General features: G+C 41.1%; 1 protein-coding gene across 2 annotated transcripts; it reads left to right on the top strand.

Moving 5' to 3' along the window:
• Positions 1-1,638: 1,638 nt before the first annotated feature.
• Positions 1,639-10,981, top strand: LOC135948163 (protein Wnt-6-like). 2 transcript variants are annotated; one of them, XM_065497286.1, is made up of 7 exons: positions 1,639-1,908; positions 8,379-8,476; positions 8,940-9,062; positions 9,120-9,236; positions 9,289-9,560; positions 9,625-9,843; positions 10,174-10,981. In XM_065497286.1, the coding sequence occupies exons 1-7, from the start codon at positions 1,847-1,849 to the stop codon at positions 10,417-10,419; spliced, it is 1,137 nt and encodes a 378-aa protein (XP_065353358.1). In that variant the 5' UTR covers positions 1,639-1,846; the 3' UTR covers positions 10,420-10,981. The 2 variants fall into 2 exon arrangements, with proteins under 2 accessions (XP_065353358.1, XP_065353357.1); XM_065497285.1 differs by having other exon boundaries at positions 1,641-1,908; positions 8,934-9,062.
• The last annotated feature ends 563 nt before the right edge of the window (positions 10,982-11,544 follow it).

Raw genomic sequence — 11,544 nt, 5'->3', positions numbered from 1 at the left:
ATTCAAGGATCGCTGTGCGTCTCGCCGGCTCGCATCGCCAGACAACATAATGCATGGACTTTTAAGTGTTTGATAAAAGGACAGGCGAAATATACTTTATAGCCGAGCAGTAAAACCTTTTTTCACCTCAATCAACCTTGCCAAAATGATAATGCGCGCAACTCGCTCTTTCGCCCGCCGCTTCTTAAAAGCAGCCTAATCCACGCAGGAAGCTTAATGCATATGAAGCGCTCGCTCGCACACATAAATATAAATTCACTCGTGTGAGCCTGCCTTTTTATATGTATTTTCGTGGCTAGCCGTGGCTTTTCACTTTGCCATTGCCAGCAGTGAATTTATTTGCTGCTGTCCAGTTGCTGAATTTTCGACGGCCGCGATGCTTTTAAAACCATATTACTGCCCAAAGTGCTCGCCGCGAAATTAATTGACGATTGAAAGTCTACTTTTTAAATCCATGAGTAATGTCCATATGCTTTATGTCTGCGTGGCCCGAAAATTGGTTAGCTGCGAGCAACTTGTTGCTTTACTTATACTTTGTAAGCCGGCCGCGAGATTGGACGAGTTTTATTGCCTCAAATTAATACACAAGCGTAATTCGTTTTCAAGCACTTGCACTTCCAGACCGGGAAGCTAAAAAAATACAAAAAGCTGGAAAACAGGAAATATTTGAAACATTTTTCTGAGGACGTTTGAAACGTTTTTAGTTCTTTAACGAGCTCGCTTCCCATACAGTATTTTGACGAATTTGGCGACCTTTCAAATTCACAGACGCACATTAAGGCGAGCCGGTTGACATCTTAATATTTCCTTATTGTGAAAAAATGCGCCTTTCGAGGAGGAATCCCAGATTTTCAGCGTTTCGGCAAATTTTTGCAGCTCCGTTTTGCCGCTTTATGGCTGCAGGCTCGGTGTTTTCAAGTCTGCGAATACGTTTGCGCGCGACAAAAAGCGGCCGAAAAGAGCAAAAAAGAGCGCGGCGGCCTCGGTACCTGCCACGAGATGAAAGAATGAAAAGCCACTGCTCGTCTCTCTCGTGAATAAAATCACCGAGCGCGCAGCAATTATTGGGCGGCCGCATAGCTGGAATATTTAAAAGAGCAGCAAAGACAGCAGCACCTGAAACAAAAGCTCTCGTTGCTGGAAGGACAGACTACATTCCTCGCTCGCCAAATAACAGTAGTAGATGGATTTCGTTTATATTTATTACGTGTACGCACACAGCACACTCGCTCCACTCTTCGCGGCTCCGCGAGCAAAAAAAAGTTACGAAGAAAAAATTCATAACTTTTGATCAATAAAATTTTAAACCATGAATGATAATTTTGTTGCATTTTTACATGAAATATTTATAATTTCAGCCGCGAATCTGCTTTACTTTTTCCTCCCCTGCTCTCTCTCACTCTCGCAAATTGACTTTCGCTGATTCGTCTGACCGAGAGAAAAACAATGCTCGATCATCAGGCAGAAGAGATCGGCGAGCAGAAAGAGAGAGAGAGAGAGAGAGAGAGAGAGAGAGAGAGAGAGAGAGAGAGAGAGAGAGAGAGAGAGAGAGAGAGAGAGAGAAGGGAGAGAGAGAAGGTGAGATTCATGAGCAGAGTGAGAGAGCCTCAAAGAAGGAACAATCAAGGTAGGGGTATATACAGGCGCGAGGGGAAAGCGCGGGGCCGCGGCGGCTGCTCGAGAGCTGGCGGTCGGCTGGCGCGGCCGCTCCAACCGCTCATACCGCAATTCACGGAAAATTAGGCGATCGGTCGGCCGATGAGCGCCGCTGGACGCTTCCCACCGGACACCGACGACCACCGACACCGACTTGCATGGGCCGCTGCTTCCAGTGAACGCGTCCGACATGGACCTCAGGCCGCTCGTCATCTGCATCATCCTTGTGTCGCCGGTCACAGGACTCTGGTGGTGAGTTTGGACTTGGCATTTCTTGGTTTTTGGTTACATTCAGTTATTGCAAGAAAGGGAAACTGAATTACTATCTCATCAACAGGAGCTGGCCGGTTTTTGAATAATTATACACTTCTCTTGTTGTTTTTCTCTTTCTATTGATCTCATGGTCACTTCTTGTGGCTCTGATTTTTAAAATCGACATTTTCCTTGTAAATGATTTAACCAAATGAATAATTTTTTATCAAAACACTAATTTTATTGAAAGAATGCTCTTCTTTGTATAAGATTTGTTTCGTTTGAGGGTGGAAAAACTTTTAAATGTCTTTACCCTATTCCACGGCATACACTATGTATACAGTATTAGACTTTGAGGACTGCACAATTGCAAAATAATGCACAATTTGACTTTCTCGTCTGTTGAAAATAAAATTATAGAGACGACGAATGAAATTAAATTTGTAATAATTTCTAATCAACGACGGTAATATATTGCTTACAAGATTAACAAATTGTTGCAACTCCACTTTAATTATATACAGGGCAAATTGTTGATCTTTGTCAAATTTGAAATAATATTAATTTGAAAACTTTGGTAAAAAAAATAAAACTGTCGGAACCGAGGGAAAAAATAATTTTGCGCTTCTAATATTTCATTCTCAGCCTTCAATCAGAGTAATTCTAAATCAATTTCATGAATTAAGCCAGCTGTTTTCTTGAAAGAATAGTTAAGTACAACTGACAACAAAGCCTGCGGGGCCGAAACACCCGCTGTACGGTAAGAGGACGTGTAATAATATATTTTTCTATAATTTTTCAACCAATTAGTCTTCCATTCTTATTGCTTATGGGAGTAGCCATTGTATTGTATTGTAATAGCAACGCTGGTTAATTTATTGCTAATTATATCAAGATTAAATATATCTCTTACTGATTATTAATTAGGTATAGTTTTGGAGGCAGAATGAGAATCGATTTAACCAAATTTGATGGTGGCATCGTCCAATGCGGATCGTAGCTCGTTTGGGCTGAATGAGTCAGATAGCTGCATGCAGAGTGGTGGCTGCTGGAAACAACAATGCGTGTCAATAATTTCTGGCGAATAATGAGGTGTCGTACACGTCACTGGCCGTTACTCCAAAATTAGAAACGCGTGCGTTTGGCGCCGCGTTGAGGTTTTAAAAATTCGAGAAAACGCTGGTCTCCCGCGCCGCAATGGATGCGGCGACCGCGTGAAAGACGCACACTTTGAAAACAAATAAAGCCGAGCCCAAAAACTCATTTGAGTGGCCGTTAGTGTCATGCGGGCAAGTTGAAAACGCCGAACGTGGTCCTGCTCAATTTCCACACGAGAGAAACAATCGACCAATTTATGTCGCTGCGAGACGCGCCACACATGCTTTAAAACACAGCACAGCATAGCCGCAGAGCGCTGGGAATTATTTTTCTAAAAGTTTACAACTATTTTGACGCCGCTCGACGGTGGCAGCCTTCTCCCGGGATCGTAATTTAAATATTGACGCGCGCTTTTGGCGTAGTGAGCATCAACAGGCAGGATTTTAGAGCTCATTCATTTCGACCGCGCGAGAGAGTCATTGAATCGGGCAACGCGAGTGTTAAAGAGGAAACTCTACTCTATTCCAGATATTGTGCTGATGTTGAACCAAAGGGCGAAGTTTGTTGAAAATTAAATTTAAAAAGCAGTGCCTACAAATAAGATGTCTGATATTGTTCCCTTAAAAATTATTAGTTTTGTCAGAGCTAAAATTCAGATTTTGTTTTCAGGACAACCTTAATGAATTGATTACGCGATTAAGTTAAATCTTGCAATTTTTAATTAGTTTTTTTTATCAAATTATGATTTTAATTGAAAGTTTGAAATACGTCAAAAGTGAGGATTTTTTATCTTTATAGTTTTTAATAATTCTGCAAGGTTGACTTAACTATGTTCATGTTGACACTTCTGACGGTTTCCTGGCAAATACTTATAATTTCTGTTAGCAGCTCTTCCATTCTTTGTTCTTTTAAATTATATTTTTCTGTTTTCCACAGAGATTAATATTTTCATTTTTTTCCATTAAATATTGAACCAGTGAAAACACGAGAATGACCCGTTTTCGAGAGGATCAAACACGAAGCATTATGCAATGAACAGGCAACGATGATTACTCTCTCGACCCAGCTATAGCTGGCCGCGTTGCCACACAGGAGAGCAGAAAACCAAAAAGCTCAGAGCCCTCACAGGTGTAATAATTGTAATTGCATCGGGAAATAATAATTTATTCCCGCGCGTGAAGCGGCTAATGACTTAATTTACGCCGAGTAATGACTGGTAATTGCGGCAGTGAGCAGGATGCGAGCGCGTCGCTCGGCGGCAGCAGCAGCAGCGCTTGCTTGCTCTTCTGGTGATGATATGTGTACCAGCACACAATGAAAGGGAGCTGGTTTTGTCCGAGCGCAGTTTGATATGAAAACGCGCGCGGTGCTCATTTGCATTTGCCGGCCGCCGCGTCGCCTCGATTTATGTTTGCAATTACTCCAAACTCATTTCACGCTCGATTCCACGCAGGGCCATTAAGCAGTCCTTAACCTTCGCCAACCAGCGCTTGGGCGGTATATCAACTCTCGTGCGTGTTGACAGAATATATACTTAAGTGAAATAAAGGAACCGATCGCGCGCGAGAGCAAACACCAAAGCACTGCTTGCCCTCTATTGTTTCTGCCCGGAAAGCAAGCACACTTTCCTTCAGGCGGCAGTACGGCAAACACCAATTCTCTCGATACCTTCGACAGGAAAGGGAGGCAAAGCAGCTGCCTATTTAATGTTTCATTAGGCTCGCTCGCGCCGGAACAAATATATCGAGTGCAATCGCCGCGTTTCTCACGGCATCTCAGAAAGAGATAAAAACAAAAAAGGTAATTACCGACAGGCTGCCACGAAAGGTGAAATTTGGAAGGTTGTCTGTCAACACCGAGGCGTAAGAGGATTATGTGAAATGTACACTGAGTGAGAAAATCCTTACGACTCCCAAACCGGAGGTAGATCAAGTTTCTATTTAAGTTTATCGCTTGGTAAAACAATATAGAAAAATTTTATTTGTGCCTCTTGAAGTTTTTAAATATATTAAAATACATTGTGAAATGTTAAAACTTTATTTCGTAATCTTGCAAAAGAGTCCTAAAACCTTTATAATCATTTAAGTTTTTTAATAAGGTCTAAATGAAGCAGGAAGAATAAAAGATTTTATAGGAGTTGTGATTGTGTGCTGCGACAAAATAGGAGGATCTAAAACTGACAATTCGTGAGTCAAACTTACTAGCCACACTCTCTGTTCTTGGTTTTCTTTCATTGCATTTAAGGGCATCTTAAAAAAGCTTTGATTTAAATTAAAAAATAATTAAAAAGTATTATTATTAAATTAAAAAAACAGCAAGCCTTTTCCTTTAAAGTGGTAAAACCGTGGAATGACCTGCCACCTGAATTAAAAGACTGCTCCGTCGTAAATTTTCCTTCCCTGTGCAATTTTTTTTTTATTTTTTTATTGGTGGTCCAGTGCAATCTCTATAGTTGTAATGCTAGCAAATTATTCGTTTTCTCATTAAATTTGCTAGCATTATTGTTGCCTTTTCTTGCTCTTATTTTCCTTCGGAACTTAATGTATGGTCTGAGAAAGAATATACAAAAGCATTGTATCTACCCCAATATTAATTAGCAGTTCAATTTTTTTAATGCTTTTCAAAATTTTATAGGTTATGTAGATATGTTGTTTTCTGATGCAGTTCAATTAATTTAAAATCTAAAAAGACTATCAACCAAATTATTATTTCCAACTGCAACAATTTTTTTGTCGCTATATTGTCATCACCATGAGTCGAATAGGATGTTCTGGAAAATGTTAGCTAATTTTCCCTTCTTATAAATAAAATTCCTTTTTATGATAATTTGCGTTTGTTTCATGGACTATTTAAAAGAAAAGCAAGCATATAAACATAAAATACATATCACTGACTGACAATGTGACCAAAAAACAATCACTTTGAATGCATCAAGTAAAATTGGCAAAAAAATTCAACTAAGATTGACAAAGAAATCGATCATTTGATCAGCAACGAAATTTCGCTATAGGCATGCGGTTTCCTCATGGGTCCACGTGCAGAGTCTAAATACAAAAGTTTAAAAGGGAGCGATTGATCCGTGAATGAGCCCGCGGGGTGTTCCAGACAGTTCGAGATTATTGCTGCTGGACCGCTCAGCATCTCCTCAAAAGACGGTTTATTTATCAATGCCACGCGTGTGGCGGTTGTAACGGCCCATATCATAAGAGCTGCTCTCTCGACGAGACGTAAATCATGCGACGGCGGGCTGATCTGTTGCCGTAAACTGATGGACGGATGAAGGAATAGACTCAGAGCGCGGGCACCAAGGGTAATAAAAAGAGCTGAAAATTGCGCCGCGCTTGATGGAAGGGTGTTTACTCGCGGCGGGAAATTTGACTGGCATGCATCTATCAGAGGCTCGTGCGGACGCGACATGTGTGAAAACAAATCACAACTTGCACTTTTGCATAATTTTCCTCCTCGGAATAGCTAAAATTGCGAAACGTGGGACTGTATGTTTACGCAGGGGCTTATAGTGACTAATAATAAGTGAGTCCTTCTTGGAATTGAATCTCTAAACAGAACGCAAGGGTCATTTACAAATTTTACGCCCAATGAGCTGCTTTCAGTAATAAAACAGAGATTGAAAAATGACTTTGTAAATATTTATGAGCAGAGCAGACCTAGTCCCGAATTCAAGTCTGTTTTTCGTCCTCATTTTGGCATAATTTAGATTTTTGCTTGCAGTAAAGACAAATAAAAAATTGTCCATTAATAATATTTAAAGACATCTGATCAATGCCTTGGAAGTGCGAGCCATTTTCTTACTTGAAAAAAGTCCATTTTATACATTTATGAGGAATTTGAATTTAATGTACATTTTTACTTGCACTCATCTAAACATAGACAACGCAACAATTTAAAACTCTCTTTCCGCAATAAATTAGCCCAGCTTGAAAAATTAAAGAGCAACAACTCGTCAATTACCGCAGAGTCCCTTTGAACACGCTAAAAGCCCTCATCATACGTAAACAAAATAATAAACTAATCGTCGCGATGTTCGGCGTATGCTTGGTCGTCCAGCGGCCTTTGGCAAAAGCGCCCACCAAGAAATGAATGGGACACGGCGGGCACGGCTTTAATTTTATTATCATCGACTCCACGCAGTCTAAAGGCCAAGGCGCGCGTGAGAGGGTTATTCTTGGCTCATTAAGAGCCGTGCGAATGGCAAGGTTCTGTCAACGCGCGCGGCTGCCGGCGTCTGTCAACAGCTGAGCCGCAAGGTCTCCGGCTTAAGTGATCCCATAAACCACTCTTATTGCGGAATTGCTTCAATTTATTTTTGAAAACACACATACACACACAAGAAGTGAGTGCGAAAGAGCCGGCTCCATTAATTACCCCCGCGGGGGCGGGATTTTGAGTGAATAAGCTCGCGTTCCTTAAATGCCTCCGAAACCCGAGTGGATTTATATGGAACGCAGCATCAGCGCTCGTAAAGATGTTCGCGGTAAAAGTGGAATTTTAGCAAAAGTAAAACTTGTTTGAAAATTTTGCGTTCCAATTTGCGAAAATAAGAGAGGGATCATGTCCATTTTCATTAAGCGACAATTTTATCATGTTAACTTGATGTTTATGTGCTCATTGACAATTAATAATCAGGATAATTAGACGTTCATGTACCTTAGCAGCTGAAAACTAATTTTTATCCGTTGCCCCAATTTTCTTGAATAGGTCAAAATATTATTCAATTCTAAACAAATTTTTCAAATTAAATATCCGACTGCAGTGCAAAACAATTTTCATTTTGTTTTCATTTAACTGTTTTTTTATTAATTTAAATGGCAATTTCCAGTTTCTAATGGTGACATTTGATGGCAAGTAATTGGGCACAGTTTCTGCCAAGGTGCTTGGCCGCGCGTCTCACTTTGTGTCTGGCGCAGCAGACGGCCAGACTGTGAGAACAGCTTGCGCAACCGGTGAGACCCTGACCGCGACTTGGGAGGGATTGGGGGCGTTACTCAGGCACCATGCGTTCTCCAATCGGCCGGCAGACCCTGAAGCCAACCACGCCTCAACACCGTGGCCGCTAATTTTATTACATTTTTACCAGGCTCATTAATATTCATGATCAATTGGGCTTAATCTAGAATCGCGATATCGCTCAGCATCAATTTAATGCTCGAATTATGACGCCGTCGACACTACATAAAGGAGAACTAGATATATTAGCAAGTTGTCTTAACTAATAAAATATAAAACCACTTATGATCTGTTCTTATTATTTGAGGAAATTTTCTGAGTCGAAATAAAAGAAAAAAATTTATATTTTCAATTTTTAATATGGTTTATATCCACCGAATTGTTTTAATTGCTTTTTTTTGTTTCAGGGCTGTCAGTAACCAGGTGTTGGCCGACCCACACATAATTTGCCGCCGAACGAAGCGATTGCGACCGAAAGTAGCAGACACGTGCCGCAAAGAGATAGGTAGGGATGTGCTTAACCAATTATTTTATCTGTTGGCTTGTATTATGAGACGTTCAAACCATTGGTTATTAACTGAAAACCAACTATTTTTCGTTTTTTATTTTAGTGCGAAACCTGCATTAAATAATTGTAGATTTTTTCCAAGTTTTGGCATAAAATTGGAAATAATTTTTCTGGGAAAATGTCAGTCCAGCCAGCAGCCGCCCAAAAATATCGCGTTGGAGACCCCTAGAAATAATAAAGTTTTAAAACTTTTCTTCATGCATCCTTGCAAATTTAACTCTGCCATTTTAAATTATTTTTTAATTAAAAATCTAAATAAATTTAAAATATTCCGGGTTTTTAAACCTATTATTCGTAGAAGATGGCCCTAAAGAACCGAATATTTGTCACTGAAATACAGATTATAACAATCGATAATGTCCTTAAAAAATGAAATAATTTTGTAAATCCCTAGAAACAGGCTTATTGAAGGAGTTGGCGAAAGGGGCCCAGTTGGGTTCAAAGGAGTGTCAGTTCCAGTTCCGTAACCGCCGCTGGAATTGCACCACTGCCAAAAAGAGCATCAGACTGGTCCTCATGAGTGGTACGCGTTGCAGAAATGCAACAAGTCACGGGGATAATTATATTTTATCGTTTTCAGACACCAGAGAAAGTGGATTTGTAAACGCAATTACTGCTGCGGGGGTAGCTTTCGCGGTCACAAGGGCGTGCTCCACTGGGTCATTGATGGATTGCGGCTGTGACAGTAAATTAAAATGTGAGTACACCCTCGTTGGTTTTGTGGTACACTTGGATACAATTTATTCCAGACAAAGACACTGAAGACGGCGCGAGCATGACATCCCCCCAGAAGCACAGAGTCCACAAGCAAAAAGGCAAGGGACGGAAGGGCAACAAACAGCGGAAAGAGGCTCTGAAGCAATCTGAGGGCACCACCGCCACGGAGTGGAGATGGAATGGGTGCGGCGACAACATCAACTACGGCGTCCGCAAGTCCAGGGAGTGGATGGACGCGCCCTATCGCAGGCAGAGCGATATTAAAACCCTCGTTATGTTGCACAATAACAATGCGGGAAGACTGGTGAGAATTTGCTCTACCAATAACAAAGGTTTGGAATAAACAAATCGGGATTATTTTTCGGCAGGCAGTGAAAAACTACATGATAATAGAGTGCAAGTGCCACGGTCTGTCGGGGTCATGCACAATGCGAACCTGCTGGAGCAGAATGCCAACATTCAGGGACATTGGTCACCGGCTAAAGGACCACTTTGATGGTGCGATCAAAGTGCTGCCCTCTAACGATGGTAGGAGTTTTTTGGCGGCCGGCGACCCTTCCATCAAGCCGCCTGGAAGGGAGGACATTGTGAGTGTAATTTAATTCAAATTCAAAAAGTTACAATTTTAAAAAATCGAGGAACCCCATTTATGCTTGTAAATTTTAATTTTTGGGTAATTGCACTATACGATTTTAGATCCAATCCCCTGCTTCTGTGCATTCTTGACGCAAAAGTTTTCATTTAATGTACCGGGAACTCGTGCCAAGAATGCACAGTTGGAGGATTGGATCTGAAATTGTATTTGAAGTACCAAAAAATTGGAATGGATGGTGGCGCCATCTGTTGGTGGCTTCGAACACTGATAATTTTTAATTTTGCAAGTAAGTAATGTAACTTTGATTTTCTTTGTGTTTCAGGTCTACTCGGAGGATTCGCCCGAATTTTGCAACCCCCACCCGCGAACTGGCTCGCTGGGTACGCAGGGGAGGGTCTGCAACGTGAGCAGTGCAGGGGTGGGAGGGTGTGACCTGCTATGCTGCGGCAGAGGACACGACACCAAGCAAATCAAACACGTGTACAACTGCGATTGCCGCTTCAAGTGGTGTTGCAACGTGACCTGCAACACGTGCCAAGAGAAACGATCCCTCCACACGTGCCGATAGGCAACTGGTGTGTCGTATCACGCGTGCCTAAATTTGGTTGCATAACTTTCGATTGATCTTTGTTGGAGCCACCGAGGAAATACGTAAAGCAGAACGAGTAAACGGCGTGAAATTGTGCGAATGGCGAGTCATTAGCTTTAGGACACGTGCATTTTAATGAGTAGGCCGCTTTTTGTGCTAGCAAATCCGCCAATGTCGACGCACGCAGTGCCAATAACTTACTTTCTGCTTTGATCGATTCTACTTAATTTTAAGATTATAAACTGACTATCGATGTAATTGTACACTTATGTATTCCTATGGATGTGATCATTTGATAGAATTGGCATTTTATATGTTCATGATTTGCAGTATTTTTTTCCAAATTTACTCGTTCCTGCCCTTTAACTGTGTCACAATGAACTTGAAATTTGACGGAGTTTCTGGTCCAATAGCCACTTTGTGTACTAATTTTTCCTCTAGAATTACGATTCATTGTGATTGCCAGAGATTAAGGAGAAGAAAAAAATTCACTGTCAGTAGTGTTAACAACAATAAAGGGCCATATTTCATGTTAATTTGACTTGCGTATGCGTTATTTAACCGGAGTATACCCTTTTTAGGGTCCCACTACGGAGAAAATCCAGACCAGCGAGAAAGAAATGCGGTAGATCAAGCGCCATAAATATTTATTAACCGATCGTAAATTCAGGTTCATTCCTATCATCACCGCAGCGCCTTGATAAGAGGAAAACCCTATTAAAAAATATTACGACGAGAGGTGTTGGAAAACGCGAGCGTGTGTCTAGAACCAAAAGAACGCCGTGACAGATTAATCCCGATGAACATAAAAAATTTCCCATATTTCTCTATACTAGCGCGGGGAATGTCACGAATAGGAAATTAGCATTTGAATGAGGTGTCGCCAGAATAAATAACTAAACAATCCTCGTCATGGCGTGTGTGGTTTGGGAAATGGAGCTGCCTGACAAGGAATTTCTTATTCAGCCAAGAGGCGCGGGTAATTTTCCACGGTTGGATGTATTTTTTATTAACTGTGGCGGCGGCATGCCGAGTGAGTATTAAGAAAAAAATAAAAATTTCCTTGTGCGCGCGAGAAGAGAGAGTGTATAAATATATTTTGAG

This window comes from Cloeon dipterum, chromosome 1 (genome assembly GCF_949628265.1).
Source record: "Cloeon dipterum chromosome 1, ieCloDipt1.1, whole genome shotgun sequence".
Classification (NCBI taxonomy): domain Eukaryota; kingdom Metazoa; phylum Arthropoda; class Insecta; order Ephemeroptera; family Baetidae; genus Cloeon; species Cloeon dipterum.
This window is presented reverse-complemented; position numbering and strand designations above follow the sequence as displayed.